General features: G+C 38.0%; 1 protein-coding gene across 1 annotated transcript in view; it reads left to right on the forward strand.

Moving 5' to 3' along the window:
* Positions 1-10933, forward strand: part of LOC110596869 (uncharacterized) — a 23465-nt gene extending 12532 nt beyond the window's left edge. Inside the window, 2 exon segments of the mRNA XM_078033109.1 lie at positions 7746-9517; positions 9519-10933. Coding sequence (XP_077889235.1) covers positions 7746-9517; positions 9519-9584 — 1838 coding nt within the window. The 3' untranslated portion in view covers positions 9585-10933.
* Positions 10934-16014: the final 5081 nt, after the last annotated feature.

Below are 16014 nucleotides of genomic sequence, written 5' to 3' on the forward strand. Positions count from 1 at the left end.
TGGAGAACAGCTCTAATTTTTCCATTTCTTGCATGTGTGGCTCTTGTATAATAATAAATTATCCATAGCATTTTTTCCTTCTATTTCATTGAGAGTCTAGGACAAGACTAAGGTGTTCCTTGTCATTTTCCTTTAAGGCTAAATGGATTTCCCCCACTTCTCTGCACTGCGGGACTTGCACAGTTTCACTTTTATAAAGCGGATTATTTATACTCCCTGCTTTTTTGTAGCTCCAAACCTATTTCTTCAGATAAGTAAGATTTAAGCAATTAATTTCAGAGAATTAAGATATAAACTTTTAGCAATTAAAATCAGCAAATGCGCTGAGTATAGCTGTAACTCCCCAAGCATGTTTACCTCTCTAGTTTCTAATGCAGAATTCACTTTGATACCTCTGGATCTTTTTTCTTTTATACTTGATATACTTTTAAAAGAATGGTTGTCATATTTTATTTAGCATTAATTGTTTTACAAGAAATTTGATGGGCTATTCACATATTATCTGTTGAATCTTACTATTTTTGAGTATACTAAATCTGCTTTTTTATGTTCTTCTATACATTTCATTTTTTCAAAAAGATTTTACACATTTCTTATTAAGCAATTTTCTTATACTTCATAAATTTTATTGGTATTATAAATAGGAATATATTCTTCTATGACATTTCTAAGTGAATACCATGTATCTGATGTATTTCTCAAAGTGTTGATTTCTGGCAATTGGTAACAGCTGAATAGAATTTTGATCTGTACATATAATGTTAACTTTTCCTTTTCTGTTTTCTTTTATAAATATATGTTGTCAGTGGACCTTTATTTTACTTATTTATATGCAATGCTGAGAATTGAACCCAGTGTCTCACACTGGCTAGGCCCCAGCCCCCAAAAGATCTTTTTTGATGTAGGCATTTAATTCTACAAACTCTGCCTAAGATTGGTTTAGCTAATTACTATTCCTTAAATTTTGGTATGTTACATTTCCATTTCATTTGTCTAAAGTAATTTTATAAAATTTCCCTTTTAATTTGTTCACCAGCTCATTGGTTGTACAGGAGCATATTGTTTAATTTTCCATATATTTATGGATTTTCCAAAATTCTACATGTTACTGAATTTTTGTTTCATACTGTTGATTGAAAAGATAATTGATCTTATTTCAATCTTCTTAAATTTACTAAGACTGTCTGTGTGTGTGTGTGTGTGTGTGTGTGTGTGTGTGTGTGTGTGTGTGTCTGTCTTATATGATCTTTCCTGGAGAATGTTCCATGTGTGACTGGGAAAACATATATTCTATTGCTATTGGATTAAGTGTTTTTTTGTATGTATTGTTAGAATTGTTTGATATAAAGTGTTATTCAAGTCCAATGTTTCCTTATTAATTTTTTGTCTGGATTATCTGTCCACTGTTGAACATGAGGTATTAAAGTCCCCTACTATTATTGTGCTGCAGGCTTTTTGGCTGAATGGAGCCACTGCTTGACTTCCCTGGTCAAGTAGGGTCATCCCTTATACTTTTCTAAAATGGGTCAGGGAAAGCATCTCCCTGACTGTGAAGGGTCATGGGTGTGGGATTGAGGCTAGCTGTGGAGACTAGCTACTTAAGAACTCAACCTAGGGTTAAATGATCCACTGTCTTTCTGAAGACAACGACCTCAGCTGTTTAGATGGGTATGAAGTTAGCTGGCCACAGCCATCATGAACATGGAAGTACACTAAGATCCACATTCTGGTCAATTTGATGTCTGCTTCCTTTCTTTGTATCTATCTTATCCCCAGACTGTCTAGCCATGCCCTCGTCCCCAGTGTTCTCCATGAACTGAGACTGGAGTGGGCTTCCTAGGAAATGTCTCAGAATGCTAGGGAAGCTGGATGACTGCCTCTGGTTCTCCATTTCCCTTGTAGAAACTATGAGCTAAGAAAAATCATCTCCATCTGGCATTGTGCTAACTTGGGAGTAAGAGGAAAGAATGACTGATAAAACCCTTCTTCTTCTTCCACCACTACCATCACCTCATCACCCCATCTTAGTTCTCTTAAATGACATTCTTCTCATCTCTTTAAGGATACTATTGAAGGAATTGCTTTGTCTCCTGCAGCATCCATTTGTCCATATATCTATTACATTATATGCTGTAATTTCTTCTATCTTAAAATAAGAAAAAAAAATCCCTTGACACACATAATTTCTGCTTGATAGTGCCCCATTTTCAGCTGCTTTTTAAAACAGAGCACAAAAGAGTTTTTCATACTCCTTATCTCCAGTTTTTCTCCCATTCTCTTGAATATACTTCAATCAGAACTTCTCCCATTACTCCATAAAAACTATTCTTGTGGGGGCTAGGGATATGGCTCAAGTGGTAGCGCACTCGCCTGGCATGTGTTATGCTCGAATTTGGGACCCCCTAAAGACCACCAGAGACCAAGATCAATGTAAGCAGCAAAGAGGTGTTTATTGCCGGCTAGCTCAGTCCTCTGCACACACACAGCAACAGGTGACGCTAAGAGGCTCTGAGCTCAGGGTTTGCAGCAGTTTTATACATTCTTTGGAGAAGGTGGGGACCCCCACATACATCATAGCATCTCTTAGCAAATCATCACACACCGCGGGAAAATCAAATAACAACTCTAAAACATGATTAGTGTATCAAGTGGCAGGAAAGAATCTGGAAAGAATTATTTATTGGTTAGTTCAAGGGGTTGACGCACTTAAAATTGATTGGTTTAAATCGTGAGGATGTCGCAAGGGGGGTACTTGCCAAACTGCAGGGCTTCTAGTTTAGATACTGGTCACCACACCTAGGTGAGGGCCATCTGGAATTTCAGATATGTTGTTATCTTGGCCTATCATAGGTGATCACCATCTGCGGAAAAGCTTTTCTGAGAACTTTTTCTACAGAGCTTTTCTGTAGTATTTTCCTGACTTTAGGACTACAGTAGGTCAGAGGTTAAGTTTCAGAGCAAAATGAGGTCCCAAGCAGAATGAGATTGCTTAGGTCTTTCACATGCGCAGGGTGCTGGGTTCAATCTTCAGCACGACATAAAATAAAATAAAGATGTTGTCTCTACCAAAACTAAAAAATAAATATTAAAAAATTCTCCCTCCCCCCCTAAAACTATTCTTGTGAATTGCCAGTAACCTCCTCTGTTAGTCAGCTTTGCATCACCCCCATGACCAAAAAACCTGACAGGAACAACTTTGAGAAGGAAAAGTTTATTTTGGCTTATGGTTTCAGATGTTCAGTCTATGGTCAATTTAATCTATTCTCTGGGCCCAAAGTGAAGTAGAACATCATGGCTAAAGGGCATGGTGGAGGAATGTTGCTTCACTAACTGGAGGGCAGAGAGAGGGAGAAGCCAGGGTGATGATATAATCCTCATGGACATGCCCTAGTGACCCACCTCAAGCAGGAAGCCACACTTGCCTACAGTTAGTCCTTGCAAATTACTAATTATCTAAAGAATTAATCCACTGATTAGGTTAAAGCTCTCACAGTCTAATAATTTCAACTCTAAACATTACTGCATTTTCTCATAAGTTTTCAAGGGACACTTCATATCCAGACCATAACACCTTCATATGGTTAAAGGCTTTGTTAAATTAGATATCAAAACTGGGCACAGTGGCTCATACCTGTAATCCCAGTGACTTGGGAGATTACAGCAGGAAGATTGTAAATTCAAGTTCAGCCTAGGAAACTTAGTAAAGCCCTGTCTCAAAATAAAAAATAAGATAAAATAAAGCCTTGGGATGTAGCCCAGGGATAGATTGCCCCTGGGTTCAATCCTCAGTATCCAAAAAAAAAATGTGTGTGTGTGTGTGTGTGTGTGTGTGTGTGTGTGTGTGTGTCTATGTGTGTATATGAATGTGTATGGTCAGAATTTTTCCTTATCAACATTTGACAAAATTGGTCATTCCTCCTTAAAAATATTTTGTTCATTTGGCTTTTGGGATTCCACATACTCTTAATTTTTCTCCCTCCTCATTGACTACTCCTTCTTTGTCTCTATTGCTGGTTTCTTCTTGTTTCCCTCACCTCTAAATATTTATGTGTCCCAGGACTCAATCCTCACAATTGTCCTTTTTTTCCTTCCCTTCTCTATATCCAAAGACATTCCTGGGTGATCTCATCAAACCTAATAACTCTTAAATATCAGCTATTGGTGATGGCTTCTAGGTTTGTACTTCTAAACCAAATATGTCCCTAGAACCACACATGTGTGTATGCATATATATATATATACACATATATATGTATAATTTTTACATGTATATAAAATTATAAAATATAAATTATAAAATATATACATTATATATATATATATATAATTTTTTTTTTAGCTGTAGATGGACATAATACTATCGCCATCTTTTCTAGCTGGCAACCTAATGTTGAGTTCTGACTATTCCAAACTTAAGAAAACAACAAAGAAAGCACACAAACCCATAGAAGTACCTTTTCAAAATCCATGACAGCTCTCCGACATTAAGTGTCCATGGAAAGAGAGCAAGCCACTGATATTCTTTATTCTTATATAGGGGACACACAAGGGGATTCTGTGGAACATTCTATCCCAAAAAATGCAAAGGGGTAGATTTACAAAGGAACAGGTGAGTGTAACTCAACCCCACAAGGTGACACCTACTCCTGGAGCCAGGCCCCATTATCTGAGCTGGGGTAATACCCAAGTTACTGCAACCTGGCACTACCTTGCCAGACTGAACACAATAATTGTCAGAACCCAGTGCATCAGGACTTAAAGTGTCTGCATCCAGGGCAGCTCCCGACACAATACCTTTATTTTATTTATTTATAGGTGGTATTAAGGATCAAACCAATGCCTCACACATGGTAGGCATGTACTCTACCACTGAGCCACAACCCCAGCCCTATATGTTTTTTTTTTTAATATCTTCCTTGTGATACTTAAGGGCTTAACACCAAACTCTCTCTCTCTCTTTTTTTTTTTTTTTTTTTGGTACCAGACAGAGATTGAAGCCAGGGGCACTCTACCACTGAGAAACATCCCCAGCCCTTTTGAGATAGGGTCTCAATACGTTGCTGAGGCTGGCCTTGAACTTGTAATCCTCCTGCATCAGCCTCCCAAGTTGCTGGGATTAGAGGCATGCACCACTAAACTGGCCCCAAAACCGAGCTTTTGATATTCTCATCTAAACCTGTTCTTACTACACTGCATGGTTTCCAATAATACTTCCATTATTCTAGATGTTCAGTAGAAACACCAGGAATCCTCCTCATTTTCTCTACCTCATATTACAAGTAAACTGCATCATTAAATCCTCTTCAGTATACCTTCAAAATATATCCAGAATCCAATGATATGTCACTTCTTCTACCCCTATCTCTACCATCATCTAGTCCAAGCTATTTGGTTGCTGTAGCCTCCTAACTTCTGTCTGCCTAGTTTTTGTACTATCAGACTGTCCTTTGATTTGATGAAACAATCAGAATGATTCACTTAAAAAAAATTTTGGTTTTGGCCGGGCACAGTGGTGCATGCCTGTAATCCCAGTGGTTAGGGAGGCTGAGGCAAGAGGATTGCTGGTTCAAACCCAGCTCAGCAACTGCAAGGTGCTAAGCAGCTCAGTGAGACCTTGTCTCTAAATAAGACACAAAATAGGGCTGGTGATGTAGCTCATGGTTGAATACCCCTGAGTTCAATCCTCAGTACAAAAAAAAAAAATGTAGTTGTAGATGGACATAATGCCTTTATTTTATTTTTTATCTTTATTTTATTTATTCATTTTTACGGGGTGCTGAGAAGCTGTACCATTGAGCTACAACCTCAGCTCAAGAATGCCTTTATTTTGTTTATTTTTATGTGGTGCTGAGGATTGACACCAGTGTCTTATGCATGCTAGGCAAGCGCTCTGCACTGAGCTACAGCCCCAGCCCCAGAATGATTCATTTTAATACAAAGTTTTTTTTTTTCCATGTTGTTTCTCACAACTATCCAGTGGCTTCCCATCTCAGAGTAAAAGTCAAATTTTTAAAAATAGTGAAATGTTTTTTTTGTTTTCCTTTGAGGTCAGAGAAATTTTCCCCCTTCTGCTGAAGTGTATCCTTGGATATTTATAATTTTATAAAGAAGTTTATTTCTGCTGGGCACCATGGCACACGCCTGTAATCCCAGCATCTCAGGAGGCTGAGGCAGGAGGATCTTGAGTTCAAAGCCAGCCCCAGCAACTTAGCAAGGCCCTAAGCAACTCTGCGAGAACCTGTCTCTAATAAGGGGCTGGGGATGTAGCTCAGTGGTTGAGTGCCCCTGGGTTCACTTCCCAGTACCAAAAAAAAAAAAAAAAAAAAAAAGTTGTTCCTTTCTAATCCCTGCTCTCTTGTGGGCCATGGACTCTGACATTTTTTCAGGTAATTAATATAGAGACTTATGCAATCAAAGTTAGCAGATGTCCTGAGGATAACTGTAACCACAGCATGTGTACCTCTCTAGTTTCTAGTTCTCTGGACTACAATGCTAGGTGGTAACTGTTGCGGTGCTCCTGGAATACTTTATTTTCTTTTAAGCCTGACCAGTTTTCAAATTATATTTGTAATATTTCACCCAAAACTTAGGGACATTTTTCAGAAAATCTGATGCACCATCCACACATCAAGTAAATCCACTATCACATTTTTATATAAAACAGTTCTTATTATTGACCCCCACCCCCAAACTCATGGTTTCCTTTTGTTGTCAACTCCTTCCTCTCTCCCTAGCATATGAAAACTACTCACCTATTTTCCATCCCTATAGTTTGCCTTTTCAAGAATGTACATAAATAGAATCAAAATATGTAGCCTTTGGGCTCTGGCTTTCTTACCAAAATACATTAAAGATTTGTTAATATTGTTTCATCAATCAATAGTTTGTTTCTATGTATTGCTGAATAGTGTTCTATTGTATATAATTGTCAAACTGTTGATCATTCACCTTTTAAAGAACTTATGGGTTGTTTCCAGTTTGGGGCAATTATGAATAAAGAAGCTGAAATACTTGGTGTTTGAGCATAACTGTAAATATCTTTAAATATGATTGCTATATCATTTGCTGAGTATGTTTCACTTTTATAAGAAACTACAAAGTGTTTTCATTGTACCAGTTTGCATTCCCAGGGATAATGTATAAGACTTTTCATGTTCTATTTCTTCATCTGTATTTCCATCTATAATGGTGGGGTTTTTAAAAATAAAATTCATGGAATCTGTATCACTCCAGATGCCTTCCATCATTTTAGAAAATTGCCTTTTTCTTTTCTAGCATCCTCAAAATTTCATGAGAACTTTCATTATGTTTCAACCCTGTAGTAGTGCCTGGGCAGTGATAAAAGGTATTCTTTTGGGTTAAACACATGTGAGCTTGGGTAGATGAGTAAACAAGAGAAGACATGACACAAAGTATGAAGGGTGAAATAGAGAGTGTCTCCCTATTCAAAATAAAAAGAGCTTGAGGTATAATTTGGTGTGCAAGGTCATGGGTTCAACCTCCAGTACAAAGGGAGGGAAGAAGATAGACAGGATTTTGTTTTATGAAATTGTGTGTGTGTGTATATATATTATATTTTTATAGTAGGTTTTGATATGAAAGGAAGGTATTATTATGGGTCATAGTAAACAATATTTGAAAAATACTGTTATAGGCCTATTATTTCTGTATTATTTGTTTTATCTGCCATGGAAATTCTTTGGAATTATTTCTCTTGAATTACTTGATGTTGTCTTATCTTTCAGACTTGCCTTCAAGGTGTTCAAATAAGGACTTATCTCCAGAAAAGGACACTAATAAAACAGAATTATCTCAATGGGAAATGAATAACAGTCTTGAAAATTGTGAGCTTTCAGAGACCAATTTCAGAGATTATTTGAAAGTCAGAGTTAAGTTGAAAAAGCAACAAGAAAATCAGAAGGACTATTTCAGGCAGGGGATGATCATATATGACAATATGTCCATTTTCAACCATCATACCTACTTATCTCAACATCCAAGATGTCACTCTACAGAAAAACCCTATAAATGTAAGGAATGTGGGAAAGCTTTTAGACGAGCTTCACACCTAACTCAACATCAGAGTATTCATACTGGTGAAAAACCCTATGAATGTAAGCAATGTGGAAAGGCCTTTAGTCGTGATTCTCAGCTCAGTCTTCATCAGAGACTTCATACTGGTGAGAAACCCTATGCATGCAAGGAATGTGGGAAGGCCTTTACTCAAAGCTCACAACTTATTTTACATCATAGAATTCATACTGGTGAAAAACCATATAAATGTGAAGAATGTGGGAAAGCCTTTATTCGTAGCTCACAGCTCACCAGGCACCAGAAAGTCCATACTGGTGAGAAACCTTACGAATGTAAAGAATGTGGGAAGGCCTTTACTCAGAATTCACAACTTACTCTGCACCAGAGACTTCATACTGGTGAGAAGCTCTATGAATGTAAAGAGTGTAGAAAGGTCTTTACTCAGCTCTCACAACTTATTCTACATAGAAGAATTCATACAGGTGAGAAACCCTATGAATGTAAGGAATGTGGGAAAGCTTTTATTTGTGGTTCACAGCTTTCCCAGCATCAGAAAATTCACAATGGGGAAAAGCCATATGAATGTAAGGAATGTGGAAAGGCCTTTATTCGGGGCTCACTACTTATGCAACATCAAAGGATTCATACTGGGGAAAAACCTTATAAATGTGAAGAATGTGGGAAGGCCTTTATCCGAGGTTCACAGCTTACTCAACACCAGAGAATTCATACTAATGAAAAGCCCTATGAATGTAAGGAATGTGGAAAGACCTTTAGTCATGGCTCACAACTTACTCAACATCAGCGAATTCATACTGGTGAGAAACCCTATCAATGCAAGGAATGTGGAAAGGCTTTTAATCGTGGCTCACTCCTTACTCGACATCAAAGGATTCATACAGGTGAAAAACCTTATGAATGTAAAGAGTGTGGAAAAAACTTTAGTCGTGGCTCAGAACTTACTCAACATGAGAGAATTCACACTGGTGAGAAACCCTATGAATGTAAGGAATGTGGAAAATCTTTTATTCGTGGTTCACAACTTACTCAGCATCAAAGAATCCATACTGGTGAAAAACCTTATGAATGTAAAGAATGCAGAATGGCCTTTACTCAGAGTTCACATCTTTCACAACATCAGAGACTTCATACTGGTGAGAAACCATATGTATGTAATGAATGTGGGAAAGCCTTTGCTCGTGGCTTACTGCTTATACAACACCAGAGGATTCACACAGGTGAGAAACCCTATCAGTGTAAGGAATGTGGGAAGGCCTTTATTCGTGGTTCACAGCTTACTCAACATCAGCGGATTCACACTGGAGAAAAACCCTATGAGTGCAAGGAATGTGGGAAAGCCTTTAGTCATGGCTCTCAACTTACTCTACATCAAAGAATCCATACTGGTGAGAAGCCCTATGAATGCAAAGAATGTAGGAAAGCCTTTACTCAGAGCTCACATCTTTCTCGACATCAGAGAATTCATACTGGTGAGAAACCCTATCAATGTAAAGAATGTGGAAAGTCCTTTACTCGTGGTTCACAACTAACTCAACATCAGAAAATTCATGTCAATGAAAAATCATTTGATTATAAGGAGTGTGGAATAGACTTTAGTCATGATTCACAAGTTTTTATATGAATTATTGTGTTCATTATTCTTTGTGGTCTCACACATAGCATTATCTGGTTATCCGTTACTAGTACAGAGTCTTAAAAATGTGAATTGGGGACAGATTTGTCTCATAAAGTTCAGCATTGAAAAATTTAGATGGGGCAATGAAAATGTTAATGTGGTCTATGTAGAAAATAAACTTTTATTATTAGAACCCTATTAAACATTAGCAAATTAAAATAGAAAATAATTCTGTTAATGTAGTAAATGTAGGAAAGTCTTTAACCATAGAAAATATCTTTTTCAATATACTCTTGGCTCTGCCCATTTATTTCTTTTATGACATTTGTCATAAAATACCATTACTTTGATTTGTTTGTAAGGTAGACCTAGGAATAATACATTTTTGTAAGATTCTTGAAAGTATTGTGTGTTATTACATGTAAAAGCTCTTAGAACAGTGCCTTGAACATAGCATATCATGAATTTTAGGTACTATTTTCATTTTTCCTATTTTAGAAGATTTGCATGAGAGGAGGGCACTTATGAGTGTTGTTAGTATCAAGAAATATTTCATTAACATTTATCCCAGGTTATTTGGGGGGTGGAACTACATGCTGTCATGAGACAATTTTGTTCAATATTGTAGGAGAAAATTCATACTGTAAAGAAGCTGTGTAGTATCAGTGGGTTATTAAGAAAAACTGTTACAGAATTTAGGACAAGCGTGATTTGTTATAAAGTCTACATATTTGCATCTTTCACCATCTCTGACAATTCAAGAATATTATTTAGAAATGAAAAAAATAGCCAGAATAAATCTACTAGGAAATTTTTTTAAACCTGAATGTACTTTTCAGTTAAACTGAAAATAAAGATTAACGTGCGCAGTTTATGTTGAAACAGAAAAAAAGACGAGTTTGCATTAGAGACTATTTCCCTACCCAATATCCATTTTTCTCTTTAATAATATATCCTGGGCTAAAACACTATCTTAGTCTCCCTTTCAAGTCAGCAAGATGGAAGTGGTCTTTGTGTGTCTAGGATATTTATGAAATTCTTTTTTCCTCTCTGTTTCTTCTTTTTCCTCCCTACAAAATAGACATCTAAGCTGCACTTCTGTCTGTCTCATGGGGACTTTGAGGATATCTGGGTGTTATATTTGGATCAAAAATACTGAAGGAGACCAAAATCCTGATGATTTTGTAGAACAGTCATACCGTCTCTGGTCTGCCTGCCTCCCATGATTTTTTATATAAAATTAAAGCAAACCTCTTATTTGTTGATGCTGTTTTAGTTCACTTATTAATAATAAACTTCTCTTGAGGATATGGAAAATGTACCAGGAAGTGGGGTGCTGTGAGTAAAAGAAATCTTAACATTTTTAGTATTAACTTAATGACCTTGGAGCATGTGGATCTACCCAGTTCAGACTAGAAAGCAGTGTTTTCATTTTTATAGACAAAACATTTGTTCAAACTGCCTCCTCCTGTCTTATAAAGCAGGTCTTATGTCAGTCTAGACTGTTTTTTGATGAACCCTCAAATGGAGATTTTGAAATGGAAGGAGTTATTCAGTGTTTCTTGCTGAATAATGTCTTATGACATTATTAATGTCTTTGACATTAGTCATGTCTTATGAATTACTAAAAGCAGCTTAATATTATATGCTTTAAGACATGCTATCTCTGTCTCCAAATGTTTAATCATCTTTCCTTAATAGAAATCATTTACACTGACTTAAAGGGACAATTTGAACAAGATTTGAGACTATTGCCTATTCCTAAAAAGATAGGCTAGCAACATATGCTTTCCCCACCCAAACCTATTGTTCTAAAATTAGTCACATTTATTGGACACATACTGTATTCCAGCCACTACCCTTGGTATTTGGGGCACATCAGTGAACAATTCTAACAAAAGGAGATAAAGTATGTATAGGGTATGTTAAAAGCTAATTGTTACTGGTTGGAAAAGCCATTTAAAAAGAGATGGGAGGGATATGACAGTTTAGGTTACTATATGAAATACAATAATTCAAGGTAGACCATGAATGAATACAGAAGCATCAGAGCCAAGATTTGAAGAAGTAAAGAAGGAAACCAATTGGTGTCTAACAAAGAGCCTTCCAGTGAAGGAGATAAGTGAGAGCAAAGAATCTATAATGGTACTTTAATGGTGTATTTGAGGAACATTAGTGAAATTACATTAGAATTTTACACAAGGGAGCAATTAATAAGACCGGAGGTCAAAGAAGTAACAGGCATATTTTGCAGGGCTTTGTAAGCACTTAGAATTGTATTCTGAGGGAAATGTCAGCCATTTGAGGATTTCATCAAAAGACATGATCTGACATGTAGCTATTGTACAAAACAAAAATAAGTAGATAAGAGTATAATACTGTGGGCCAAGCATGGTGGCTCATGCCTTGGGTGACCAAGGCAGGAGGATCACCATTTATCAACTTAGCAAGACACTGTCTCTAAATAAAGAGATTTTTAAAAAGGCTGGGGAGGGCTGGGGTTGTAACTCAAACGTTGAGTGTTTGCCTTACATGCATGAAGCACTGGGTTTGATCCTCAGCATCACATAAAAATAAATAAATAAAACAAAGATGTTGTGTTCATCTACACATTAAAAAAAAAAAAAGTATTTTGCTGTAGTTAAGGACCTCTGGATTCAATCCCTGGAAAAAAAAAAAAAAAAGGAGAAGGCAATGGCAGTAATTCAAATGAAAGATGAAGATGGCTTAGGCCAGGATGGTAACAATGGGTCTGGTAAGAATGGGATGTAGTCTACCTACATGGTAAATGCGATGAAGCAAGTTTTATTTAGTGGTTAAATGTTAGGTTTGAGAAAGAAAATGCCTAGGTGAATTCAACTCAAAGGTTTTGGTTCTGAGCACTTGCAAAGGTGGTGAATTCCATCAAATAAGAAGAGGAAAGCTACAGTTCCAACAAATGTATGGAGGAAAATTGGGAGAACAGTTTTAGATGTTAAACCTGAAGTGTGTTAAACACAGAACTGAAATATTGGCCTAGGCACTTCAATATAATAGCTTATACTACCCTAGAGGCTATATTTATTTAGTAGTTATTACCTATACATATTTAAGTTCCCAAAGCAGGATAAGACAATTAGGAACTTGAGTGTAAAAAACAACAAAGACTAAGCCATGTTGCATCCCAATGTTCAAGAAAGGGACAGACCAGTGAGGAAGCTACTATGGAGGACCAAAGTGGTGGGAGGGGAACCAAGGGCAGGGAATATAGAAACCAAATGAAAGTAGGACAGACAATCAATGGTAACAGATACCCCTGGAAAATTAAATAATACAAGATTTGACAATGGCCATTGGGTCTAGGAATATCAATATTACAAGTGACCTTGAGAAGGATAGAGATGTATTGTCTGTTTCAGAGTGGAGAATACAAAAGCCTGATAATAGGATACCATGATGACCCATTCATTGCTTATGCAACAAAGTCACAAGCACAAAAGCAGTCCCAGGGGTCCCTCTAGAAAGCATTTTAGAGGTGGTATTTGGCTATTCCGAGACTGATGTGCCACTAAAGTAGACTTGCAGGAGCCTTGAAGACCCAAACATGGCTAAGGAAACCAAAAACCATACCTGGGACCACAGGAGGAGTTGTGCTGGAGGCAGAGCCAAATTAAGAGGCCTCTGACAGTATTCAAGTAGTAGTGGAGGACACAGTAAATGCTTCAGGTCATGCATAAGACATGACTTCCAACTGCCAGGTTGGTCCTGTACCAATGTGAAACTGTCGGTTTGGCCACAGAAGCCACCACTTTAGTTCATCATATTATTACCAAATAATTACTCTCAGTCAGCTACAGTTAGGTTTGTTATTGCCTTTAAAGGAAGAGGAGAATGTTGTTATAATCACCTTCCTTATCCTGTTTATACTTCTGTAAGTCTAAACTGAGTTCCAAGTCAGGTTTTTGTAACTGGAAGTTGGTGCCGAATTTTAGAAAGCTACCTCTCTAGAGTCTGAAACAGCAACCCAAGTCATAACCTCCAACCCACACAGGAGCCCCAGTGTTAAAAAATCACTCCTTGCCAGCAGGTGAGAACAAACAGGGACAGGGGCTCAAGGAGGAAAGCAGAATAGACAGGCCCCTATCCACTGCACAAGCCATACTTACACACACATTCAGGTAGCTTCTCAGGGCACATAACAGCATCCTAAGGTGCAAAGGCCGTCCCATTCTGTGGTCCACAGGGTGGATTCCGTGAGAGAAGAGACAGGCATACCCACAAAGCAGGCCTGATGCAGGGATCCCATGTTGCAGATCGTGCTGCTGATGTCAACTCTTCCACCTACTTGGCCTTCCTCTACTTCTCAGATCCTGGGACCATCCTCGCAAACGGCCACAGCACATCCATGGCATGTAAGGGAGAGTGCCTGCTTGGCTAAGTCTCCTGGACGTATCCCTAGGCAACTGTACTGGTCACTGACATAAACGCCAGGCTGGAAAGACATGCATGCTCAGTTGCAAATCCAGGAGACTGGGCTGTACGAACAGGAGCAGTGCAACTGGCAACCTCTTGCAGCCTTCCCCTTAGGATCTGATCTTTCAGACATCTGGATCGCTTCTGCCACCACTGTGGTCGCCAAGCTTCATGGTATGAGGTGGGCCCAGTGTATTCCTTTGTGGAGCTGATTCTAGAGTGGATCTTGGGGGAAGTGGGTTAGATTGCATCCAGGATAAAATCGGATAACAGAAATGAGGACAGTGAGGTACATGAAGCCAGTTGATGAAAGTGTCAAATGAAAACTTATATAAGATAGGTCCTCAGCAGGTCTCTATCCTAGAAGCAAACCCCATACTGATAAACACCTTCAGGGAAATGTAGACATGGACATTTTAAGAATACAAAGTATAGCAATTCCCTCAAGGAATTGGTGTCCCAGGCGGGAGGATGGAGCTAACATGTTTCAGAAATATATAGGCTATTCCAAGAGTGATAATTCACAACAAGGCGTGATTCTAGAAACCCTGGGGACTCCAGCAAGGATAGGGACACCCCAAATTCTACCTGTGGGGATAAGAGGAACTGTACTGGAGGTTGAATTACTTTTTGCAGAGAAATTAAAAGGGACCCCTCAAAGGCACCCCACAACTTTGACCACTACCCTCCTTCCACTTACCCTCAGTTCCATTGTCTTGGTGAAAGAAGATTCAATGCTGCAAAGCAGTCACAAAAAATAGCAAAACAGGAACTGATATCACTTAAGAAAATGCTAACGAAATACAATGTTTACTTCAATATGAAGGCCATTCACGGGTATATATGTCTCACCCTTTGTGAACCATACAACCTTCTGAATAGTCACTGAGAATAAGAGCTATCTCATGTGCAGAAGCCATGGAAGCCCAAGGCTGCATTGTAATTACACCTCAAGTCATTAACATATATGTGTGGTACCAACGTGGTGGTGCACATCTGTAATCCCAGCGACTCAGGAGGCTGAGGCAGGAGGATTGCAAGTTCAAAGACAGCCTCAGCAACATAGAGAGGGCGTAAGTAACCCAGACTTTAAATAAAATACAAAAAAAAAGAATAAGAAGAAGAAAGGAATGAAGGTAGGAAAAGGAAAGAAAGGAAGAAATAAATGTGTGGAAAAGGAAACACTTATGGAAGGGATTCCCAGAAATATGTCCTTTAACTAAGAAATGCTTTTTATTCATAAGAATGACATAGAAAACAAGTCAAGGATACGAAAGACAAGGTCGAGGAATAGTAAAGGCTGGAGGCTGCTCAGGAGAAATTACTCCCAATTTCCAGGTAGATCCTGGATATTGGTGCAAAATGGGAAAATTGACATTAATAGTCATTGATTTAATTCATGAGGCTGTGCTCAAGGTGAGCTCCTCTACTCCCTCACTGTGCTCTACTTAGATGCTATACGGGAAACAGGAAAATGTTATAAGGACCTTATTTGTGTTCTATTTGCACCTCTTCTTTAAGTCTAAACGGGTTCCCCATGAGGTTTCTGTTGTTGTGTGTAGGGGGTAGGGGTATCACCTTTTTTTCAGGTATTTTATTCATGCATTATAATTAGACATAATGGTGGGGTTGTTACATATTCATATATGCACACGATACAACAATGTAACTTGCAGATATCATTTCCCAGTATTTCCCCTTTTCTCTTCCCTTGCATTGGTCCCATTCCTCTTCTCTACTGATTTCTTTGATTTTCATGAGATTTCCCCACCCCCTAGCTTTATTTTCCATTTTTTCCTCTCTAGCTTCCACATATAAGGGAAAACATTTGACCCTTAACTTTCTGAGTTTGCCTAATTTCACATAATGTTCTCAAGTTCCACCAATTTTCC

Source organism: Ictidomys tridecemlineatus, chromosome 15 (genome assembly GCF_052094955.1).
Source record: "Ictidomys tridecemlineatus isolate mIctTri1 chromosome 15, mIctTri1.hap1, whole genome shotgun sequence".
Classification (NCBI taxonomy): domain Eukaryota; kingdom Metazoa; phylum Chordata; class Mammalia; order Rodentia; family Sciuridae; genus Ictidomys; species Ictidomys tridecemlineatus.